This window comes from Pseudophryne corroboree, chromosome 6, assembly GCF_028390025.1.
Source record: "Pseudophryne corroboree isolate aPseCor3 chromosome 6, aPseCor3.hap2, whole genome shotgun sequence".
NCBI classification, from domain to species: Eukaryota; Metazoa; Chordata; class Amphibia; order Anura; family Myobatrachidae; genus Pseudophryne; species Pseudophryne corroboree.
The window spans coordinates 319,564,924-319,591,493 of NC_086449.1; the positions used below are offsets into that span (position 1 = coordinate 319,564,924).

Here is a 26,570-nt window from a genome sequence, read left to right on the forward strand (position 1 = left end):
TGACCCAACCTCCTAAGTAGACTGTTTGGCACCAGAGGGGAGCTGCCAGTCAGGTATATAAGGAGAGCAGGTCTCAATGGAAGAGAGTCTATTGTGGTGGATCCTGTGAATCAGACATCAGCAGGAAATACTCTGAGCTGGGCATCGTTGTGCCACCAGAGGAAACCCTACCAAGACATGGTCAGTGTGAGCCAGTACCCCAGGATACAGATTACTTCTATTGCTACTTATGGATGCTGACTGCAAGAGGCTGCTGGAGGATATGTGCTACCAATTACCCTGTAACATGTGACAATTTTATGGTGTTGTGCTGTCATAATAAAGACTTATTTTTATATATTCTGATCTGCCCAAGTGAATTGAATCCCACAGAGGGTAACCACCATCCCAGCAAAGCGTGGTTTCCTCACACTCAGTTCTTGGTGTATACAAGTAGCTCCTTTAGTATATATAGGTACGGTACCATGTTTATTAAATAGTGTTAACAAACAATGCGATGCGGGGTGGATGCGTGTAACAAGAGGCGGCATGCGGGAGCCCAACTACAGAGGGGAAGTGGGTAACATGATGCGGGATGCGGGAGACCAATCATGGAGGGGGGGAGCGTGTAAGATACGGGAGTTTCAATTCTGCCCCACCTCCGTTACAACATGGTTTTACCAAGATGCAAAGTTACTTGTTTCCTTTTAAATTTTACTCCAAACTCCAGATGTACTAAGCCTTGGAAAGTGATAAAGAGGAGAACGATAAACTGCCAACAAACCAGCTCCTGTAGTTTTTCAAACACAGTCTATAACATGACAGTTAAGAGCTGATTGGCTGGTACTTTATCACTCACCACTTTATCTCTTTTCAAGGTTTAGTACATCTGCCCCATAGTGTCATTTATAGTTATTATTCTGTTCTGTTTGTAAAACACCACAAAAGAATAATGGGCCGAATTTGATTTGAAATGCTTATTTAAATATATCATTTTTTAGGATGTGTTACATTTGCCAAAAGTCTGAATAATATAATGTAATGTAACAAATGTAAAGTATTAAAGTTTTAACATCTCCTGTTTTAAAGGTTTTCTATCCCAGAGGAAATTATCATGGATACCAGTGTTTTCCCATTTTATCCCCGGCCCAGGACACCATTTCTGTTTGATACCAAAATTGTGGAAATCATCATTATATGTTTGGTGACTGCCACCACTTTTATCATCATATTTCCTGGCATCAGAGGGAAATTGGTAAGGAGTTTCATATACTGTATAAAAACAGATCTCATAAAACTTAACATAAAATAAGTTTGGAACAAGTTGCAGTAGATACTGTATCATGGTAATCATGGTACCTCACATTGTATACAATAGAAAAGTGTTGAATTTTAAACAAAATAAAATTTTGAGAGGCAGTACAAGATCCAGGATCATCCATAAAACACCTGTTCCATGGACAAGAGCTAGTCTGACAGAAGAGCACAGTGCTTGACCTTAGTGCACTAAACGAATTATTGTGTTAAATTAATAAAATGGATTAATGAAATGGCTTTTTAAGTACATCTAAATATTTATTGGGAATGCGGTTAATATACCGCATGTTGGGAACCCCGGTGTTCAGAACCCTGATGCCAGAAAACCCGAGAGACATTGAAATGCCGGCGGTCAGAATCCTGACCTTAGCCCAGTATTTCCACTCGGGTGGCGGGTCCACACCACCATCTTAGTGGGAATATAACCTGTGGCAAGTAAAGTGTGGTGAGTGCAGCGAGACCGCAAGGGGACTTGCTGCCTTACTGTGGGGATTCTGACAGCTGGCATTCTATCCATCGGCCAATCATACCGAATCTATTTACTGTTCCACTCACATGCAAGGAAGAGATTGGTGCACGGTTAAAATAAAAGAAACACATGCCAAAGATCACTTTCCTCTTCTATAAAACATTATATATTTGTATATGTACAGATGGAGGCTCCATTATCTTTGCTGTTTCTCCGTCTAAACGGAGGTTTAGTTGCACTTTGGCGATAGCTTAGGTTGCTGAGATTATGCACGGACAGGCGTGTTGAGGCACGATTATATACTCTAGCTAATGCTCCACTAATCCAGTACTTTAGAGCAAATAGCAGCGGATTGAACTACACTACAAGCTCTGGCAAATGGTCAGTGATGACTGTAATGTTAATGTACTCTATACTGTACACACAGACCAATGGCCAGATGGAGAGTCAATAAAAAAAAATACAGTAGTTTATATGGATGCAAACGAACGTGTTAAAACACTTACTGTATCCATTGCCGTGTTACTGAATGTTAGCGTCCAAGTTCCGTAGACAAAGCAAACAGATGCAAGTAATGTGTAAAAGCAATAATGTAGTTCATTGACGTAAAAAAGTATTTACCATGTTCTGCAATATGAGCAACCCACTGCGCATGCGTGGATATCCATCTCTCTCCAGCGGCCTCAGTCTGCTGCTCCACACACTTCCCTGTGCCCTGACTGCAGCGTTGCTGACATTTGTACAGACATTTTGGAACAAATTCAAATGGATTTGTATTTTTTCAATAAAGTTATTACCTGTGATGAAACATGTATTTTCCAGTATGATCTTGAGACAAAATGCCAATCAATGCACTGGAAAACACTATCATCACCAAGAATGAAGAAAGCATGTCAAAACAAATCCAAATTCAAAGCCATGGCAATTGTTTTCTTTGATATTAATGGTGTTATTTCGGCAGACTGGGTACCAGAAGGTGCAACAGTGAATAAACATTACCACAAAAATGTTTTAGAAACTTTACGTGGAACGAATCAGCAGAAAGAGGTCAGAGCTGTGGAAAAATGGTTTCATCCTCCATCAGGACAATGCACCAGCGTACATAGTGGGTCATTCCGAGTTGATCGCTAGCTGCTTTCATTCGCTGTGCAGGGATCAGGCAAAAAATCGGCACTTCTGTGCATACGTATGCGGCGCAATATGCACACACGTCGTACTATTACAACGAACTAAGTAGTTTCACACAGGGTCTAGCGATGCTTTTCTGGTGCACTGCTGGCCGCAGAGTGATTGACAGGATGAGGGCTTTTCTGGGTGTCAACTGACCGTTTTCAGGGAGTGTTTGGAAAAACGCAGGCGTGCCAGGAAAAGCGCAGGTGTGGCTAGCCGAACGCAGGGCGTGTTGGTGACGTCAAAACAGGAACTGAATAGACTGAAGTGATCGCAAGCGCTGAGTAGGTCTGAAGCTACTCTGAAACTGCACAAAATTATTTTGTAGCTGCTCTGCGATCATTTCGTTCACACTTCTGCTGAGCTAAAATACATTCCCAGTGGGAGACGGCATAGCGTTTGCACGGCTGCTAAAAACTGCTAGCGAGCGAACAACTCTGAATGACCCCCATGGCTCTCCGTGTGTAACAGTTTTTGGCAAAGAAACTAACTGAGGTGCTAGAATACCCTTCAAACTTGCCATACCTAGCACAGTATGACTTTTTACTTTTCCCTTGAGTACAGTCAAATCTGTACTCAAGGGAACCTGTTTTGATCAAGAAGATGATAGAGCTGGTGAGAAAGGTGGCAGATTATGACCTATACAGTAGCATGGCTTTTACCAATAGAAAATAAGAATGCAGAGAATGCAGCAGGGGTGTACATAGAAGGGGAATTTAAATTAAAATCTACTAATATAATTGAATGTAAATTATAGCATCAGTTTCATTATTTAATAGCCACACCTCCTAGATACAACCAAACTTTACACAAGTCCTCATCACCAGGTTTTGGTAGGCTATGCTGGTCAGGAACATTACAAGGTGGTCTCTTCTCTTCATAACATGAACTAGTAACAGCTGTTCAGTATTTGATTGAATCCCTGTGGCAGAGTTTCCCAAAGTCCACAGTTACAGTCCAGGTTTTAAGGATAACCATACTTGAGCACAGATGACTTAATTAAAACCTCAGTCAATTTGATTTAACTATCTGGACTCATCATGGAAAACCTTAAAACCTGAACTATAATGGCGGTCTATGAGAAATTCTGCCCTAGTGGAATTGGTCTGATAAAATAAATAAAATGTTCCCAGTGAAAAACAGCTTGTGCCACAATGGATAGCACAAGGGTATCTTCTGGCACCATTGGTGTGGCACTACAATGATAATAGTTTAAAGTGAATAATAGAATGCAATAGCAGAACTACAAGTCCCAGCAAATCCTCACAGCCAGTAAGTTTAGACATGCTGATATGGAACTGGGGTCTGCTGGAAGATACATTATGTCATGCCAAACCAACATTAAATTATCTAAAACTGTTTGGGCCTAATGCTAATGATAATAGTTTTAGATTAAATTCTAATAAATGCAGAATTCAGTATCTGTGGAAATTTCTCTGGAATCAATGCAATTTGAATGTATTACATTTTGCCTATTAAAATTCAGGGGTCTGAAACTGCAAGATACATGCAACTCTAAATATGAATGCAAGTGTTGCTCATGGGCAGTGTGATGATTTTGTACCAAGACACTTCTTGACATCATGCAAACACACAAATGTTTAACTCAAAATCAGGCACTATATAACTTTGTATGTAAGACTCAAAATGCATGCTGACTATTGGACTAAGAATAATCCAAATAGTGTCATTATTTTTTTAAGATATGTATCTATTACAGTAGATAAAATATCACTCCCTATTCACAGAGAACCTTCTGGCTGCTGAGAGTGCTGACAAGTCTTTTTATTGGCACTGTAATTTTAGGTAAGTTTTTGTTGAAAGTGTATCAGGCATCTTGTTACTTTAGTATATTTTTAATGTTTATCTTCTAGAACATGTATAATGTGTGAAGTGCAATTCTTTAAAAATAATTAACATAGAACGTCATTAAGTACAGATTGTTGATAACACCTTTTTGTCTTCACTGGTATAATACAGTATATCAATTCAATCTGCAAAAACATTAAAATGCTCTATGTGTAAATCTTTAAGTAATATAAAATCTATGGGGATGTGCTATATCTATGTATTTGTTGCATTCAGCGGCTGATGCTGCTGCGCTCACAGCCATTGTTTATTAAAAGCTGCTGGTATGCTTCACTCACTCTTCTGTTTTTAGTGTAAGGCTGGCCATCAGTGGATTACCAACAATGGTATCATTGGTAGTTAACCTTGATGGTATGAAACCATTAACAGGAGAACAATCGATGGCTTCACTCACCAATGGCCATCCCTTCATTATTAATCAGAAGTGCCGGATTTCAGGTCCGGCCCCGCACACAGTGCTGCCAGGATTAAAAGCTTGCTCCCCAATGCCCTCAGCATTAATATTATGCCCACATTGCCCTCAGTATTAATAATATGCTCTAAAGTGCTTCTCCAATGTATGCTACACACAATGCCCCCGCGTACTTTCCTTTTGTGGTAGGTTCATCATTATTTCCCGGTGTACAGACAGGGCTGCTACTGATTCTGGAGGCGTACTTGCATAATGCACGCAGAGCAGCTTCCAAATACCTTAAGCGGATGAGCTGTAATGGTTAAAGGACTCGGGAGCAACTATGTATTTGATAGCAGCGGCGCGGCTGCTCCTCCCCAGGGTTAATATGGCCCTGACAAAGAGACTGTGTCCATTTACCCCTTGTTTCTTATAGACAAGCCTCTTCTCTGAACAGGTGAGGATGGTTCTTAATTAGTTGGTACATAAGGTGGGTCATGTGATTGGAAGGCCGGTTCTCCAGACCTTACATCTCTTTGGCTCATGAGGATTTTCAGGCTTTCTGTCTGTTATAGCTGAACTGGGACCTGTTCATACTGGGACCTGTTTCCTTCTCCAGCCCCAGTCCTTGGCCTGATATCTGGATTCTGCTCATGACCGCTTGCCTGCCCATAACTTTAGTATGTTGATGGTCTCTGCACTTGACCATGTCAGGCATCACAAGACTTTAGCAAATATTTACCAAGTTGATGTTATGTGTATCTGCCATGTTCTTTTTCAATATGTTTCCCCACCAGTAGGGGTCACTGGGCCTCCTGACTCTGGTGTGTTGTCAGATATCTGATAATTATCAACATGGTATTATTACCAGTTATTTATATAGCGCACACATATTCCGCAGCGCTTTACAGAGAATATTTGGCCATTCACATCAGTCCCTGCCCCAGTGGAGCTTACAATCTATATTCCCTACCACATGTACACCGACACATTCACGCTAGTGTTAATTTTGTTGGGAGCCAGTTAACCTACCAGTATATTTTTGGATTGTGGGAGGAAACCGGAGTACCCGGAGGAAACCCACGCAAGTACGGGGAGAATATACAAACTCCGCACAATTAGGGCCATGGTGGGAATCGAACCCATGACCTCAGTGCTGTGAGGCAGTAATGCTAACCATTACTCCATCCGTACTGCCATCCGTATACACCTGTTATTGGCCTATTTAGGCTGCTTGTGACCAGCAGGCATTGCTGGTCATTGAATGCTGTTCCCTAGTTCATATGCTTCGGTTCCCTGCTCCTGTCCTGTTGTTATAACCTGGACTTCTATGCCACACTCTTGTCTGGACTGCTGCACCTGTTCAATGGTATGCATAATGTTTATTCTGACTCCTAGCATCTGAATACCACCCATTGTCTGCCTGTTTGTATACTACCCTGTGTCGGCATTACTAAGCTAACCTGTAAACCCTGAATACCTACCACATTAGTTACCTCTGAGCACATGTAGCATAATGTAATGTAGTCCCTCCCAAAATGGCCGCTAAGACAGTTATTAAGGATGCTAGAGGAGGTGGTGGCTATTTTGAGAAGGTCATTTTCAAATATTTTGAACCGGGGCAGGCGCCTACAGCGGTCCCGACCGGGATTGCATAGACTGGTTGGGGCAGAGGGGATCCCATGACAATGATCAGGTACTGTGGCATACTGTATGACAGTAGGGGCATAATATGCTGAAAGGCGCATGTGGTAGCATAACATGGTCTCAGCAGCATTACAGTAGGGGGCATAATATGGTAACAGGGGCATAACTGTGGGTGCTTAATGTTGTGACAGGGGAATGCTGTGTGGGGCATAATATGGTGTCAGGGGCATTACTGTGGTGGCTTAATATGGTCAAAGGGGCATTACTGTGTGGGGCATAATATGGTGTAAGGGACACTATGTCTGTGAAAAGTAGCCTTCTCCTGCAAGCAGAGGCGTCTCTAGAGAGGAGGGGACCTGCGTGCAGACTCCATGTGTGGGCCCCCTCCTCTCCCGTAGCCGTCGTGCCGCTGCTAGCGCTCTGAGTGCTGTAGACTCTGGCACAGTGTCAGAGTCTACAGCGCATGCGCAGGACTCCGAAAAATGGGCGCCACACCATTTCTTCGGAGTCCTGCGGATGCACTGTAGACTCTGGCACTGTGCCAGAGTCTCTAATGGTCAGTGCGCTAGCAGCGGCGCGATGGCTACGGGAGAGGAGGGGGCACACACAGTCAGCGATGGACTCTGGAAAGGTGACTATAGGAGAAATGGGTGCAGTGTGTGCGGTGTGGGCCCCCCCTGGACTCAGGGGCCCGTGTGCACCACACACATTGCACCCATTATAGAAACGCCAATGCCTGCAAGGCCACACCCATTGCAGCAAAGCCATGCACATTATAGGGAGGCCATGCCCCCTTTAAGGGGGTGCATGCAAATTTTATTTTTATTATATGTATATGGAGAGCGCATTTTTTTTGTCTGCGTACTGGGAGCCAAATTGTCTACAAAAGGCCCTGAAGCCAACAACCTGAATTTTAAATCTGGACAGATTTTGCTGTAAACACTTCTTTACTGTACTTCTAGTTATATTATTTAGCTAAATAATGTGCAGTAAATATATTACGTTTTTCAAATATATTATATTTGCATACTTGCAAGTAAGAAACAGTGCAACCTGATGCTGTAAAAATATTCCCCACAATGAAAGAGATAGATGTAAAAAAAAAAATCCTATTTATGTTATGTGCAAAATGTAGAATTCTATGGTCAGTCAGTATAGACAAGTTTCTAAGTTTGCTCAATCGATATTTCTTAAAATATGAAATGAAGGCTTTCGCCATGCTGGTTCATGTGCCAAGGAGGAAATCTAATCATATCTAGTAAACATCCTGCAGTTCCCATTGTAGAAAAGAATATCAGATCTCGAAGCCAACATAATATTTCTGATTTTTCCATAGTCACTTTACTGATGACAGAATATGCACAGGTTTCCTGACTATCTGAGACAGCTGCTTAGCACAGCATCTCCCAGTTAAGCACCCAAATATACCTTGGTATACCTTTTTTCTTGCATGTACAGGTTTCCTTTTGCCCACCACCCTCATAGTCTTCATTTTTCTCTATCAATATGGGTTTACTGTAGTAGAGTGTTTGATCTGATCCAAAATCACATCCTTATGACACCTTTGTGGAACAACAATGTTCCCTCCCAGAATTGACCCCAAGCCCTTTATCTATTGGACCAGGCACAATATTAAGCTCCTTTGTGACCTTGCTCATCTATTTCTCAAGAACTCTTCCTTCTATATGATTTTTAATATATTTAACTCCGCCCTCTACACTTTATTTACAGTATGTGCCATTTTGCCACTTCCTGCTTACTGTCCTTATTCCTCTCTGGAAACCTTTTACGTTCTTAGATCTGTATTCAAAGGCATCATATAATCACTTTATGGTTTCCTGATTGATCAAAACAACCCCATAGGGAGTTTTATGAACTGGCCTGGGAGAGGGATATTGGGAAAACTCTGGATCCAGGGGAATGGATTAAAATTTCAGGAAATGCAGCCAAATTTTCCACTTGTGTTAGAATTAAGGAGAATACCTATAACCATCTTTACAGGCAGCACATTTTACCTACTTTGGCCTGACACTCATAGATATTGGAGGGCTTGTGGGAAATTGGGCATTCCTGCTCATACTGTATATGGTGTCACTGCCTGAAGGGTAAGCACTTTTAGGATACAGTTTATCAATTAATCTATTTGCTCACAGGTATCTCGCTCACGCATTGTATCTCATTCATTCTTTCACCAAGGCCTATTCCCAAAATGTAACACCTCACTCAAGCATTAGTTAGGCTATACTTAATATAAGCAATTGTGCCATAGCAGCTAACAGGAAATATAAGGTGCCCACCATCTTCTTCTGTATTACATAAATCCACTCGACACGCTTATCACCTAGATTATATCACCAGCTATCTCCATGATCACCCTAACAGATTCTCTGGAAAAAGGTCTCCTTGGATTTTCCACAAAGAAGTTCATACATAACTCCATGTGGCTTCCATTTGCTATATTTTCTGCCCACAGCTCCCTACCTATACATTTCTTCCCATAATACCATACCCCATCCTCTTCTCTTTCTATTGCCCTCCCACCCTTTTTTCTACTGCTTCCCCACCTCTTTCAAGTGTCACTATTTTTGTTTAGCCATTCCTGCAACTTGACTATTGTTACATATACTATATTCAATTTGTTTTCTGACAATTTGCGTGTGCACTCATTGATGGGAACATTGCTATATACACTATACTTTTTATGTATAACCTATTTGCTGTGTCTCTGTTAGTACTTTACGAAAAACTCAATAAAATGGTAAAAATAATATCAAGTGATCTGCCATATTTGTGGCATATAGGGTGACAGATATTCATAAATGCCATGCTGCATATTAATGGGATCATGTAACATGTTCAGAATACAGTAAAAGCATGAACACGCTTTACTTAATAGTGTTGTGTGATAGGATATGCAGTATTTTCTGTACATGTGAAACATATCACTTCATGTCCTTCTATCATTCCCTGTAGCTGTGAACTTCACCCGTGATTGGGAGGTTGGATCAGTAAACACCAAAACTGTGTACAAATCTTTCACCCATGCCATGGTGAATGCCAGTATTGGATTATGGATTGGCCTAAAGGGTGTAAACATTACTCTGGCAGGTATTTGTCCACTCACTTTATAATAAGCATGACATAATCAGAAAGATTGTACTTAATGACTGTATTTGTTTTTCCACTAATACTGACATAGCTACAGATATGCTCATCTTTGCTGTGATGTGGCATGCTGAAACATGGCTTGCTGCATGGCATGCAGACTATCACTCCATTAATTCCTTATGGATTTACTGGAGCAATTGCTGGCTGTGAATAGTCACAACCCGGTGCGCCATGCCGCATGCCGCAGTGCAGCAAAATGAGCATGGCTACATCTGGTATAAGCAGTGGTTGAAGTGGAAATGTTTAAGTGGGGTTATGGAAAAGTGAAGGTTGCAATTATGCGTGCGCTCCGGAAAAGGGAGCGTGGCCACTCAATAGGGGGCATGGCTACCCAAAAGGGGCATGTCCTTTAGTGTAGTAGGACCCCTTATACTATTTAGTACTGGTGCCCTTATAGCACATGGTATGAGCCGAAATTTAGATTACAGCACACGATATGAGCCAAAATTAGCATTACAGTACATGGTATGAGCCGAAATTCACATTACAGCAAATGGTATTAGCCAAAATTAGTATTACAGCACACGGTATGAGCCGAAATTCACATTACAGCACACGGTATGAGCCGAAATTCACATTACAGCACACGGTATGAGCCGCAATTCACATTACAGCACACGGTATGAGCTGCAATTCACATTACAGCACACAGTATGAGCTACAATTCACATTACAGCACACGGTATGAGCTGCAATTCACATTACAGCACACGGTATGAGCTGCAATTCACATTACAGCACACAGTATGAGCTGCAATTCACATTACAGCACACGGTATGAGCCAAAATTCACATTACAGCACACAGTATGAGCCAAAATTCACATTACAGCACACAGTATGAGCCAAAATTCACATTACAGCACACGGTATGATCCACAATTCAGGGACAGGGAGATAGAGTGATGGCAGGGACAGAGAGAGTGATGGCAGGGACAGAGAGAGTGATGGCAGGGACAGGGAGAGTGACAGCAGGGACAGGGAGAGTGGCAACAGGGACTGAGAGAGTGAAAGCAGGGACAGGGAGCGTGACAACAGGGAGAGTGACAGCAGGGACAGGGAGAGTGACAGCAGGGACATAGGGAAGCAGGGAAACATTACCTGAGATAAGCAGCGGAGGTGTGGAAGGGACTGTGGTCGGCGGTGGCGCAGGAGCCAATGCTCTGCGGGGAATGCAGCGGTACTAAGCTGTCCTTCATTGCTGCGGCATTGATGTCCCTCTGCCCACCGCCAGTTGTGGTCTGCGGCGGTCAGCTTTCAGTGGCGGTGCAGCATGCAGCATTAAGCGTTGGTCAGCGGTCAGCAGTGAGCGGCTGTGATGGGCGGGGGCGGCTGTGAGCCTAGAGCCTCACAGGTCCAGCGCTCTACATATCCGCCTAGCCGGGCAGGGATGGAAGCAGCATGTGCAGCAGGCTGGTCACTTCCCTCACCTCCTGCTGCACACTCTTTCATTTATTTATTTTTTTAAAAATACTTCCGGGTCAGTGGAAGAAGTGCCGGTATGCCATACCGCCTCATACCGGCCCACTTCAACCACTGGGTATAAGTGTTTAAAAGAGCTTTTATTAGCAGTTGATTGAGGCAAGTTGATTCCACATTCACCTTTTGGGATCCCCAAAACAGTAATAAATGTGAATTTACGTAGAAAAATATTTAGTGTGAATTCACAGAAAAAAAAATTCTGTGTGTAGGGATTAAAGTCAAATAAAATAAATGAATGCTCATTGTATAAAAAGAATATCTTTCCTACATGATTATGTACAAAGGACAGGAGGAGTCATTCCGAGTTGATCGCTCGCTAGCTACTTTTAGCAGCCAGACAAATGCATAGTCGCCGCCCACGAGGGAGTGTATTTTCACTTTGCAAGTATGCGAACGCCTTTGCAGCCGAGTGCAGCAAAAAAATTTTGTGCAGTTTCAGAGTAGCTCAGGACTTACTCAGCCTTGCGATCACTTCAGTATTTTTGGTGCCGGAATAGACGTTAGACACCCGCTCTACAAACGCCTGGACATGCCTGCGTTTTCCCAAACACTACCAGAAAATGGTCAGTTGACACCCATAAACGCACTCTTTTTGTCAATCACCTTGCGTTCGGCTGTGCGAATGGATTCTTCGATAAATCCATCGCCCAGCACCGATCCTCTTTGTACCCGTATGATGTGCCTGCACATTGCGGTGTATATGTATGCACAGTTTTGCCAATTGATGGTTTTGTTTCTGTAAAAGATACAGTAGTTTACTATTTGCTGTATTCTTTTTTTTGTTTGTTTTCTTTTCTCCAAAAGTACAGAGCTTAAACGGATGCAAAATACATCTCTAACTAATAGTAAAGATGAGTTATTTAGAGGAGCATTTCTTTATGTTGTATCCAGGACATGCTTAAAAAAAAAAGAATAAAAAAAGATGACTCTCAGTGTGTTTTATTTCTGGTACAATACTCCATAAGTAAATATAAATAAATACACTTTCAAAGTCTGAATATATTTTCATATAGCAAGGTGAATGGCAGTCTACTCAAGGATATGTGAGTTATTTATGCCACTGAATAAACCATTCAGAGGGGGAGAATCAATTGTTTGAAAAGTCAGTTGGGTGTCTGTTTTTTCCTATCTCATAGATAGGAAAAAACAGACACCCAGCCGACTTTTCAAACATTTGAATTCCCCCCAAAGAGTCAAAATTAACTATAAAAGTCAAAATTCACAAGAACATAATAAACTAAAACATAATAAAAATCATTTTGTAGTAATTTACCCTTTTTATGCAATAACAGTGTATCACATACATACTTTTAAAGTTCTGGGAGGAAGTTGAATAACCTGAATGGATGTAGGACTGATTTTTTTAGTACAATGCAAACTTGAAGGTTATTTTAAAATATCAATAATACAAAATTTTAAGTTAGTTATAGTGTTCTATATATTTAAAACACATGATTGGTTGCTAAAGGTTTGGTACACTAAATAATTATAAGTCAAGTAATGAGATATAAACACCCATCTGAAATGCTGTATCTGTTCCTTTTCTTCACAGGACATCCCCTACACCAACTGAATGAAACCATAAATTACAATGAGAAATTTGCTTGGGAGTCAAGGACCCAGTATGACAAAGATTATCAAGAAGGTTTAGAGAAAGGTCTTCCCAACCCGATATTATATGTGGCTGAAAAATTCTACAGTGAAAATCCATGTAGGTTACATCAGCAATACTGTGTATCTACATACTACTCCTCTGCATTAATGTGGTAAGATGATTTACACATATTACATGAAATAACTTATAACCCTATTCAATTATTGTCCAAATTTCCGACACATCAGAAAAACTGCATTTTCCAACTAATTGTAGTTCAAATCTGGATTCGACCTATTCAAGTCCAGTGCCGTTTTTCCAACTTGTCGGAAATTCCAACTTGTTGGAAAACACGTGGATTGGCAGATTAGCTGTGGATACATGTGTTTTATAGAATTTAAAAAAGTTAGATCGGCATTGTCGAAAATGGGCAAAAACCTGTCGGAAATGCTCGCAAATTGGCTAGTGAAGTGTGGGATCCTCTCCGTTGGAGAGGATCCAACACTAATTGAATATACCCCATAGTATGTTTTTTTTATGGGACATTTACTGTACATTACAGTACCTGTTAAATGTTTCATACACGTGATGTTGAGCTTATGTACTACGTACATAATATAGGTCCAGGAACTGCATATATATCAATGATATGTTGGCCTTTCTTGGGCAGATAGCAGCATAGACAAACATCGGTAATGGTAGTACTTACTGTATATAGGCAACCAGAAAAAATATGCTTAGTAATAATTATAACATAAGATGCTAAGTGTGGCTTCAGATTTAGATAATGATTTAGCAGGTTTTACTAAATTGAGATACATCATGGGCAGTGGCGGCTCCAGAGGTGGGGCTGAAGGTCAATTAAAATTTCAGATAGGGGAGCCACATCAACTGCCACCAACTGTTATTTCAAACTGACTCAATGGCAGTTGGGGCAGCTCCGGTATTTGAATTTAGAATTGAGCTGCAGCTCCACCTCTGGAGCCTCCCCTGAACAAGGCTGAGGTTTTAAATGAAGTTGTACTTGGAGTTCACTTTTCTTTACTTTACTTTTTGTTTTCTGTTTTGTTATAAGTGATATTTATTTATTTATAAAAGTATTTTATTACGTGCTCCAAAGGAAGGTCTACTGTAAAGATATTGTAATCTATCTATCTATTCATCCACCGACAAATAAATTATTAACAAGGATTTAATATTAATTGCATAAAATATGCAATTTCCTTAATTTTCTAGTTTAGGTAATTTACCTAATTTGTATACATTATTAAACTGCAGCAAAAAAAAGGAGAATGCTAGTAATGCAAATCTGAATCATTGGGTCCATAGCAGATACACAGATATTACTTGGGTCCTGGCCAAATGATTTTAATATCCCTTGTATCTGGTAATGTTGTTATTGGTTCAAATGTTTCTTCTTTTCTTTATCATTGTAAAATCGATAATTTTCATAGCTGCTGTCTTAAGAAGTATTTTCTAGTTTATTATTTTTATATTTGCTTTTTATTATAGGTCTGCTTTTTGTTCATGGATTCTCAGCAATGTCCTCTTTTTAATACCAGTCCCACTCTATGGAATCTGTATGATGTTTGTGACTGCAGTGTGTATAACAGTCTCACTCATATCATATGCGACAGTTAGACATACACCTGCATGCAATATTCACTTTGGCGGTTCAGTTCTACATATGAGATTTGGACTTTCCTTCTGGTTAAGTTTTGCAACAGGTAATGTTTTTATGTTATAAGTTCATGTTCAACCATATTTACCCAATCTGTCATACTATAACTTTTTCCACTAATAACTTATTAATGCAAAAATATGTTTAAAAAGAAGTTCTGTGTGTAGAAATTATAAATATCAATACATTAGGTCTATATAATAACTGTATGAGAACTGAATTCTACAAGCAGATTAACTGTGAACACACTTTTAAATCTGTGCTGCTACTATTAACATCAGAGAAGTAAGAATAAAGAAAGGCATTATATAAAAGAGGAATGTACACAAAGAATATTACTTCCTCTTTAATATAATAGATATGCTTAGTAAAATAAATGAAAGAGTTAAAAATTAGGAACATTGTAGCGGTGGATTCAAATAGATGTGACGGGTCTTCTTTAAAGCATTTACTTTAAAGTATTTAACAAGGGGCAGGGAGAAAATAAATATTGCATCAGTGAGCTGCATAGCAAAACCTAGGTAGTTTGGATGCCCCCTCTAAACATACATGGTCAAGCACATATTCTGATTGTGCAAATGTTGACTCAGACAGGCTTCTGCCTAAGTTGATACCATACCCAAAAATGTACTTTGTTTCTTGACCAGGAGTTTTCTATGCCCTGAAAGTCTCAATGTTTGCATACAGGGACCACCACCTAAAGTGCATTGTTTTCCAACATTGCTGCCACTGATGCAGGTTTATAAACACAACCTGATCTTGCTTATATCTTAACCAAACAATTGACACTGAATGCCTCAGCATTTGCATATTTCCAACATTGTTGTGTCATTTTTACCATCACACATTTTGCCATTGACTGGCAAGCAACTTACCCTATAAAATGGTGGGCTAATCAAAAGCAAACTGCTAGTGCAGTATATTGAACCAATATCTTTACCCAGGATTCCAGATTCTGCTTATCCTCCATTTTTGTGTACTGTATATTGACTCCTGGTTTTGTACATCTGATGCCTTGGTTTTTGAACTCTGACTTTAACTACTGTTTATCTAACTGTGTTATTGGTCTATTTACTAAGCCTTGGAGAGAGATAAAGTGAAAAGTGAGAATTCCTATTTGGGGCTGCAGCTACAAATCTATTGTTGAACATGTCTTGACTTGGTTTTGCCTTTATTATGTTTGAACAAAGAGCTTGTTTTATCCCTGAGGTTTACTAGGTCTGGTATTCTCTGTCCTTTGCCAATAAAAATTAATGTACTTTATTTTAAGAACGCGAAGAACATGCTAGCCAAGTCTCTGGGTTTATCAACAGGGATCGAGCCCAGGCATGAAATATATATTCCTGTGTAATTTTAATGACTCAACTGTTGTGATATATGGTACATGCATACAGTGATATATGTATATATACAGTGGCATCACAAATCTTTTTGGGCCCAATAGCATCATTTTGAAGGAGTTCCCAAAGTGTTTAGAAAGATATAATTCTCTTCAGTGCTCCATCAGAGATTTTTATAACATTGCCTACTGGATAAACGGGATATGATCATTAGGTCGACCACACTTAGGTCGACAGTCATTAGGTCAACATGTAATAGGTCAACATGCAATAGGTCAACATGGTCACTAGGTCGACATGGTCACCAGGTTGACATGTACTAGGTCGACATGGAAAAAGGTCGACATACATTTTTCACGGGGCAGTTTAATTTTTTTAACTTTTTCATATTTTACGATCAACGTGGACTATGATTGGAAATAGTAACCTGTGCCGAATGCAGTGAGGCACCTTGCCTGAAACATGGCGAGCGTAGCGAGCCATGCGCGGGGATACGGTGCACTAATTGGGGTTCCCCGTCACTTTATGAAGAAAACGACACAAAAAAAACTTTAGAAAAACTCATGTCGACCTTTTTCCATGTCGACCTTGTTCAAGTCAACCTGATGACCATGTCGACCTAGTGACCATGTTGACCAATAGTGGTCGACCTAATGACTGTTGACCTAAGTGTGGTCGACCTAATGACCCATACCCGGATAAACTAACCTCAACATTTTGTATTGCCCTCTCTCTTCAACCACACTCACTGTATGCTTTGTATTGTCATCTCTATTCCCCATTTTATATTGTCCTCTCTCTTGGCTCTTACTGTACTTTGTATTGTCCTCTCTCTTCCTCCCTATATATTGTATAGTACTCTCCTATGTTTTGTATTGTTTTCCCCCACTATATTTTGTATTGCTCTCTAAACCCCTATATTTTATATTTATCTATCTTCACTCACACTGTTTTGTACTGTCCTCTCTCTTCCTCCCCTATCTTTGGTATTGTCCCCTCTCTCCCAGTCACCTAATGTTTTATATTGTCTTCTCTACCCCTCTACCTTTTGTATTGTTCGCTCTTTTCTGCTATTTTTTGTGTTGTCCTTTCTCTTCACACACACATTTTGTTTGTATAGACATCTCTCCCCCCTATGTTCTGCATTGTCCTCTCTCTTTCCGCAATGTGTTGTATTGTCCTTTCTCTTCCTCACTAAGTTTTGTATTGCCTTTTCAATGTTTTGTATGGTGCTCTCTCTCTCCTCCACTGTTTTGTATTTTGTTCTCCACCCCCTATGATTGTTATTGTACTCTCTCTCCCTCCCCTATGATTTTCATTGCACTCTCTTTCCCAACCACCTAATGTTTTATATTGTCTTCTGTACCCCCCTGTTTTGTATTGCCATCTCTCTTCCCATTGTGGTGTGCAGTATAGTTCATTCTCCTTCCCTGTGTTTTATATTGTTATCTCTCTTCCACCCCATGTTTTGTATTGTTTTATCTCTTCCACCACACATTTTTTGCATTGTTATCTCTCCCCCGTGTTTTATATTGCCCTCTTTCTCCCCCCGTATATTTTGTATTGTCCGCTCTCTTCCCCCCTTCCTATATCTTCTTATTCTGTCTACATTTTTTTATGTACTCTCCTATGTTTTGTAATATGCCCCCCACTATACATTGTATTGTGATCTCAACCCCTGTTTTATATTGTCCACTCTCTTCATCCACACTTATGTTTGTATTTTGCTCTCTCTTCTCCTATATTTTGAATTGTCCTCTCTCTTCCGCTTTTTATATGTTGTCCTCTTTCTCCATCCCCCATGTTTTGTTTTGTACTGTCCTCTCTCTTCCCCTGCTATGCTTTTTAATGTTCTCTCTCTTATGTTTTCTGTTGTCATGTCTCTTCCCCCTATAAACCTGATTCTGAGTTAGGAATAAAGCAAGAAAGGGCAAGTTACTGTGCACTTTGGAAATACCATGTTGCACTGTAGGTGGGGCAGATTTAATACTGTATGTGCAGAAAGATTTAGATGTTAGAAACGCATGGCCGAACTCAAATGAATTCTAAGTATACTGCAGTCCATTATTTGTGGGCTTCATGCAAAAGCAGCTAGTACAGTATTTACCCTGCATGCAAAAACAAATATGTATTTGCACACCTGGCATTGTAGCATGTTTTGTCCAGGTGCACAATTAGTTACGCTTTCTTGCTTTTTCACCAAGTCAGAATCGGGCCCTTTTTGTGTTAAGCTTTCCACCCCCTTATGTCATCTCTCTCCCTATTATGTTCTGTATTGTCCTCTCTCTAACCCCCTATATTTTGTACTGCCCTCTATCCTCCCACACTTTGCATTGTTCTCTTATACCACAGTGGATAACTTACCTCAAGCTGCCTCCATTCTCTCGTACTCCTGTGCCTGAGTCCACTGAGCACTGCTCCAGGCATTGTACATGCAGATTACACTGACAGCCATGCCATTACCTGGAACATGTCATGCAGGAGTGGGGATTGAATAGGGATCTGTGTGCCTAGTTGTGAGCTGTTACCTTGCCAATAACTGTGAGTGAGGTGAGCTGGGTGTAAGGGAAGGTAGGTCTTTGAGGCAGTCCAGGCCCCATTGCAGGGGCACCCCATTAACAGTAGTTGCACCCCTGTGTATTTGCCAGTTGTCAGGTGAACTTTTTACTCTAGTCTTGTATGTAACAATAGAAAGATAACCCTGGAAACAGTCAGAGCTTTAAATGTAATAAATTGAGATTCAAGAACTGTGAAACAGATGGCTGCAGGGACATTAACTAGAGATAGACATTAGAGTGTTTTAGGGGGCTTTTTACTAAGCCTTGGATGGAGATAAACTGGGTGGAGATAAAGTATCAGCCAACCAGCTCCTAACTGCCATGTCACAGGCTGGGTTTGAAAAATGACAGTTAAGGTGGATACACACTAGTAGATATATCTGCAGATCAATAGATCTGCAGATATATCTATGGACGGATCGGGCAGTGTGCTGTGAATACACACTGCCCGATCCGTCGGGGACTGATGTCATGAACTGGGTGGGCGTGTTCACACGCCCGCCCAGTTCAGCTGTCAATCACCGCCCGATATATGTGCTGCGCGGCCGATGCGATACGTCTGTGAACGACGGAGTTCACAGACGTATCGGCCGTACACACTGGCCGACGGTCCCGCGATATATCGGCCGTTCAAGAGAACGGCCGATATATCGACCAGTGTGTACGGGCCTTTAGGAGCTGGTACCTTATCACTCGATACTTTATTTTATCTCCATGCTTTGATAAATATCCCCCAAAATACTTAATTTTGATCACAACAGTTTTAAAATCAGATGTATTACTTGCAAAGCTTCATCACAATTTCAGAACAGTTAATATTTCATTCCACTGTATTGAATGGAATTATCAATTTACAAAATTCAGATTTGATTTAAATCTTAGCTAATTATTTCATCCTTTATAGTTCAATTACTAACAGTTAATTATTGTATATGTGACTTATTTCTATTCAACATTTCAGGTTTACTGTGTCTTTCTATTAGCATTTTGCTTTTGACACTACACATATTGAAGCCACATATCCTCCTTCGTATATTAAACTGTAAAGACAATGAAGAGGAACGGAATAAATCTGATCCAGAGAGCAGCCATTTGGATGATGATAAAACTGACGCTGTCAGCGAGATGTTATGAAATGTTCTGCTACATCACTGGACCTGCATATATTTTGGATAGACTCTCACTCCAATTTCATGAACATTTATTCAGGGCTGGTTTTGAAGGACATTAGATGAAGGAAAAAAGTCAATGAGGGGTTCCTATGTTACAGAGATGTCAATCAAGGAAAATTGCAATCAGTAGGGTAGCAATTCTCAGTCCCCTCCATTATACAGTACAATGCTAAACCACACTCCAGCTGGGTGGATTTCCTGCAGCGCTGACTATACACCATATCAATACCAGTAAAAAAAAAAAAAAAGTTGGCAAGTGTTTATAAAATAAATAATATACACTAAAAGAAACAAGAAATTATAGGACAAGTTTTTATATTACTCTCGTTGCCCATTACAAATGGAGTGCCTGTATTTTTATTTTTTTTACTTCGATCTTTTTAGTAAAGTTCAGTATATTTTCAGAAGATTCATTAACAATAAATCAAAATATTGTTTGATAAAATGAAGCATATTTAGTTTAGTTTTCAGAAAATATTTGAAACTTATTTAAACATACTGCACAAGACCAACAGAATCATTTCAAATAAATATTTTTTCTTATACTTATGGTCTGCTGCTTTAAAATAAACCTGTATGTTTTATTTTATTGTTTTTCATGTATATTTCTGAAAGAAACTATATACATAATGATCTGTGGCCTGCTACGCTTAAGGTTAAAAAGCTCTTCTAAGCTGCAAGCAAAGAATATTAATGTTTTCCTGTTTACTAAACCTTTTCTCTGACTGTGAACAATTAGGGCCCAATGTCGAATTTTGCATACCTTTTGCATTTCACCCGTTTGATTACAATTACAAGAGATGAAATTACATTTTCAAAAACCACTCTGCATATTAAATCAGATTTGACTGCAAAATATTGCTCTGAAAATATGGCTTTAGGTGTTGTTATAGCTGTAGTCATACAGTATAATGGAACTCCACTTTGCATCATGGTGATGCAAAAACAGAACTGAGAGATTGTATCACCGGAACTTCACATCTCAGGATACGGCCTGTTTCTTCCTGTTAAGGCTGGCAATTGGTAGCACTGATTATACACGGTGGCCAGTCTATTGTGTGGAAGTTGGACAAAGACTCAGACCTGAAATAGCAACTGCTATAGCCAGTCTCATAGGACACTTTGGGTGGAGATCAATTGTTTGAAAAGTCGGTTGGGTGTCTGTTTTTTCTTGTCTAATAGATAGGAAAACAGACACCCAACTGACTTTTCAAACAATTGAATACCCCCATTTACGTTGCAGAATGAGGATATAAAGAAGAGATAAGTAAAGTTAGGTACAAACTATGCAATAACTGGGCAATCTGATCTTGCCTGCTGCTCGATAAGTTATGGCTCCCTGTTTCTTTGATTGTTACACAAACACTGGCAATAATGCTAGTATAAACCCTAGCCTAGTCCTAATTTACTTGCACCAGCAGATATACAGTTTTCACACCATGCTGCAGGTCCCCTTCTCTTTTTCCATGGAAGGTAGGACTGGATTATCTGTAATGCAGTAGGTAAACATTGATTTATGTTGCATATACAGTAGTGATGTGCACCGGACATTTTTCGGGTTTTGAGTTTTGGTTTTGGATTCGGTTCCGCGGCCATGTTTTGGATTCGGACGCGTTTTGGCAAAACCTCCCTGAAAATTTTTTGTCGGATTCGGGTGTGTTTTGGATTAGTTTTTTTTTTTTACAAAAAACCCTCAAAAACAGCTTAAATCATAGAATTTGGGGGTCATTTTATCCCATACTATTATTAACCTCAATAACCATAATTTCCACTCATTTTCAGTCTATTCTGAACACCTCACACCTCACAATATAATTTTTAGTCCTAAAATTTGCACCGAGGTCGCTGGATGGCTAAGCTAAGCGACCCAAGTGGCCGACACAAACACCTGGCCCATCTAGGAGTGGCACTGCAGTGTCAGGCAGGATGGCACTTCAAAAATATTGTCCCCAAACAGCACATGATGCAAAGAAAAATTAAAGAAAAAAGAGGTGCAAGATGGAATTGTCCTTGGGCCCTCCCACCCACCCTTATGTTGCATAAACAGGACATGCACACTTTAACGAACCCATCATTTCAGCGACAGGGTCTGCCACACGACTGTGACTGAAATGACTGGTTGGTTTGGGCCCCCACCAAAAAAAGAAGCAATCAATCTCTCCTTGCACAAACTGGCTCTACAGAGGCAAGATGTCCACCTCATCATTCTCCGATTCCTCACCCCTTTCACTGTGTACATCCCCCTCCTCACAGATTATTAATTCGTACCCACTGGAATCCACCATCTCAGGTCCCTGTGTACTTTCTGGAGGCAATTGCTGCTGGTGAATGTCTCCACGGAGGAATTGATTATAATTCATGTTGATGAACATCATCTTCTCCACATTTTCTGGAAGTAACCTCGTACGCCGATTGCTGACAAGGTAAGCGGCTGCACTAAACACTCTTTCGGAGTACACACTGGAGGGAGGGCAACTTAGGTAGAATAAAGCCAGTTTGTGCAAGGGCCTCCAAATTGCCTCTTTTTCCTGCCAGTATACGTACGGACTGTCTGACGTGCCTACTTGGATGCGGTCACTCATATAATCCTCCACCATTCTTTCAATGGTGAGAGAATCATATGCAGTGACAGTAGACGACATGTCAGTAATCGTTGGCAGGTCCTTCAGTCCGGACCAGATGTCAGCACTCGCTCCAGACTGCCCTGCATCACCGCCAGCGGGTGGGCTCGGAATTCTTAGCCTTTTCCTCGCACCCCCAGTTGCGGGAGAATGTGAAGGAGGAGATGTTGACTGGTCACGTTCCGCTTGACTTGACAATTTTCTCACCAGCAGGTCTTTGAACCTCTGCAGACTTGTGTCTGCCGGAAAGAGAGATATAACGTAGGTTTTAAATCTAGGATCGAGCACAGTGGCCAAAATGTAGTGCTCTGATTTCAACAGATTGACCACCCGTGAATTCTGGTTAAGCGAATTAAGGGCTCCATCCACAAGTCCCACATGCCTAGTGGAATCGCTCTGTTTTAGCTCCTCCTTCAATGTCTCAAGCTTCTTCTGCAAAAGCCTGATGAGGGGAATGACCTGACTCAGGCTGGCAGTGTCTGAACTGACTTCACATGTGGCAAGTTCAAAGGGTTGCAGAACTTTGCACAACGTTGAAATCATTCTCCACTGCGCTTGAGTCAAGTGCATTCCCCCTCCATTGCCTATATCGTGGGCAGATGTATAGGCTTGAATGGCCTTTTGCTGCTCCTCCATCCTCTGAAGCATGTAGAGGGTTGAATTCCACCTCGTTACCACCTCTTGCTTCAGATGATGGCAGGGCAGGTTCAGGAATGTTTGGTGGTGCTCCAGTCTTCGGCACGCGGTAGCTGAATGCCGAAAGTGGCCCGCAATGCTTCGGGCCACCGACAGCATCTCTTGCACGCCGCTGTCATTTTTTAAATAATTCTGCACCACCAAATTTAATGTATGTGCAAAACATGGGACGTGCTGGAATTTGCCCAGATGTAATGCACGCACAATATTACTGGCGTTGTCCGATGTCACAAATCCCCAGGAGAGTCCAATTGGGGTAAGCCATTCTACAATGATCTTCCTCAGTTTCCGTAAGAGGTTGTCAGCTGTGTGCCTCTTCTGGAAAGCGGTGATACAAAGCGTAGCCTGCCTAGGAACGAGTTGGCGTTTGCGAGATGCTGCTACTGGTGCCGCCGCTGCTGTTCTTGCTGCGGGAGGCAATACATCTACCCAGTGGGCTTTCACAGTCCTATAGTCCTGAGTCTGCCCTGCTCCACTTGTCCACATGTCCGTGGTTAAGTGGACATTGGGTACAACTGCATTTTTTAGGACACTGGTGACTCTTTTTCTGACGTCTGTGTACATTTTCGGTATCGCCTGCCTAGAGAAATGGAACCTAGATGGTATTTGGTACCGGGGACACAGTACCTCAATCAAGTCTCTAGTTGCCTCTGAATTAACGGTGGATACCGGAACCACGTTTCTCACCGCCCAGGCTGCCAAGGCCTGAGTTATCCGCTTTGCAGCAGGATGACTGCTGTGATATTTCATCTTCCTCGCAAAGGACTGTTGGACAGTCAATTGCTTACTGGAAGTAGTACAAGTGGTCTTCCGACTTCCCCTCTGGGATGACGATCGACTCCCAGCAGCAACAACAGCAGTGCCAGCAGCAGTAGGCGTTACACTCAAGGATGCATCGGAGGAATCCCAGGCGGGAGAGGACTCGTCATACTTGCCAGTGACATGGCCTGCAGGACTATTGGCTTTCCTGTGTAAGGTGGAAATTGACACTGAGAGAGTTGGTGGTGTGGTTTGCAGAAGCTTGGTTACAAGAGGAAGGGATTTAGTGGTCAGTGGACTGCTTCCGCTGTCGCCCAAAGTTTTTGAACTTGTCACTGACTTATTATGAATGCGCCGCAGGTGACGTATAAGGGAGGATGTTCCGAGGTGGTTAACGTCCTTACCCCTACTTATTACAGCTTGACAAAGGCAACACACAGCTTGACACCTGTTGTCCGCATATGTGTTGAAATAATTCCACACCGAAGAGGTGATTTTTATTGTATTTTGAACAGGCATGTCAATGGCCATATTCGTCCCACGGACAACAGGTGTCTCCCCGGGTGCCTGACTTAAACAAACCACCTCACCATCAGAATCCTCCTTGTCAATTTCCTCCCCAGCACCAGCAACACCCATATCCTCATCCTGGTGTACTTCAACAGTGACATCTTCAATTTGACTATCAGGAACTGGACTGCGGGTGCTCCTTCCAGCACTAGCAGGGGGCGTGCAAATGGTGGAAGGCGCAAGCTCTTCCCGTCCAGTGTTGGGAAGGTCAGGCATCGCAACCGACACAATTGGACTCTCCTTGGGGATTTGTGATTTAGAAGAACGCACAGTTCTTTGCTGTGCTTTTGCCAGCTTAAGTCTTTTCATTTTTCTAGCGAGAGGATGAGGGCTTCCATCCTTATGTGAAGCTGAACCACTAGCCATGAACATAGGCCAGGGCCTCAGCCACTCCTTGCCACTCCGTGTCGTAAATGGCATATTGGCAAGTTTACGCTTCTCCTCAGACGCTTTCAATTTAGATTTTTGGGTCATTTTACTGAACTTTTGTTTTTTGGATTTTACATGCTCTCTACTATGACATTGGGCATCGGCCTTGGCAGACGACGTTGATGGCATTTCATCGTCTCGGCCATGACTAGTGGCAGCAGCTTCAGCACGAGGTGGAAGTGGATCTTGATCTTTCCCTATTTTAACCTCCACATTTTTGTTCTCCATTTTTTAATGTGTGGAATTATATGCCAGTATCAATAGCAATGGCCTACTACTATATATACTGCGCACAACTGAAATGCACCACAGGTATGGATGGATAGTATACTTGACGACACAGAGGTAGGTACAGCAGTGGCCTACTGTACCGTACTGCTATATATATTATATACTGGTGGTCAGCAAACTGTGCAAAACTGAAATGCACCACAGGTATGGATGGATAGTATACTTGATGACACAGAGGTAGGTACAGCAGTGACCTACTGTACCGTACTGCTATATATATTATATACTGGTGGTCAGCAAACTGTGCAAAACTGAAATGCACCACAGGTATGGATGGATAGTATACTTGACGACACAGAGGTAGGTACAGCAGTGGCCTACTGTACCATACTGCTATATATATTATATACTGGTGGTCAGCAAACTGTGCAAAACTGAAATGCACCACAGGTATGGATGGATAGTATACTTGACGACACAGAGGTAGGTACAGCAGTGGCCTACTGTACCGTACTGCTATATATATTATATACTGGTGGTCAGCAAACTGTGCAAAACTGAAATGCACCACAGGTATGGATGGATAGTATACTTGACGACACAGAGGTAGGTACAGCAGTGGCCTACTGTACCGTACTGCTATATATATTATATACTGGTGGTCAGCAAACTGTGCAAAACTGAAATGCACCACAGGTATGGATGGATAGTATACTTGACGACACAGAGGTAGGTACAGCAGTGGCCTACTGTACCATACTGCTATATATATTATATACTGGTGGTCAGCAAACTGTGCAAAACTGAAATGCACCACAGGTATGGATGGATAGTATACTTGACGACACAGAGGTAGGTACAGCAGTGGCCTACTGTACCGTACTGCTATATATATTATATACTGGTGGTCAGCAAACTGTGCAAAACTGAAATGCACCACAGGTATGGATGGATAGTATACTTGACGACACAGAGGTAGGTACAGCAGTGGCCTACTGTACCGTACTGCTATATATATTATATACTGGTGGTCAGCAAACTGTGCAAAACTGAAATGCACCACAGGTATGGATGGATAGTATACTTGACAACACAGAGGTAGGTACAGCAGTGGCCTACTGTACCGTACTGCTATATATATTATATACTGGTGGTCAGCAAACTGTGCAAAACTGAAATGCACCACAGGTATGGATGGATAGTATACTTGACGACACAGAGGTAGGTACAGCAGTGGCCTTCTGTACCGTACTCCTATATATTATATACTGGTGGTCAGCAAAATTATGCACTGTACTCCTACTATATACTACAATGCAGCACAGATATGGAGTGTTTTTCAGGCAGACAACGTATACTGGTGGTCACTGGTCAGCAAAACTCTGCACTGTACTCCTCCGGACCTCCTATATAATATACTGGTGGTCC

General features: G+C 41.4%; 1 protein-coding gene across 1 annotated transcript in view; it reads left to right on the top strand.

Moving 5' to 3' along the window:
- The window catches only part of LOC134932144 (dual oxidase maturation factor 1-like), a 116,912-nt gene extending 96,730 nt beyond the window's left edge, over positions 1-20,182 (top strand). Inside the window, exons 2-7 of the mRNA XM_063926271.1 lie at positions 1,069-1,234; positions 4,684-4,741; positions 9,816-9,950; positions 13,044-13,257; positions 14,598-14,812; positions 19,626-20,182. Coding sequence (XP_063782341.1) covers positions 1,094-1,234; positions 4,684-4,741; positions 9,816-9,950; positions 13,044-13,257; positions 14,598-14,812; positions 19,626-19,798 — 936 coding nt within the window. The 5' untranslated portion in view covers positions 1,069-1,093 and the 3' untranslated portion in view covers positions 19,799-20,182. The remainder of the gene's footprint in view (positions 1-1,068; positions 1,235-4,683; positions 4,742-9,815; positions 9,951-13,043; positions 13,258-14,597; positions 14,813-19,625) is intronic.
- Positions 20,183-26,570: the final 6,388 nt, after the last annotated feature.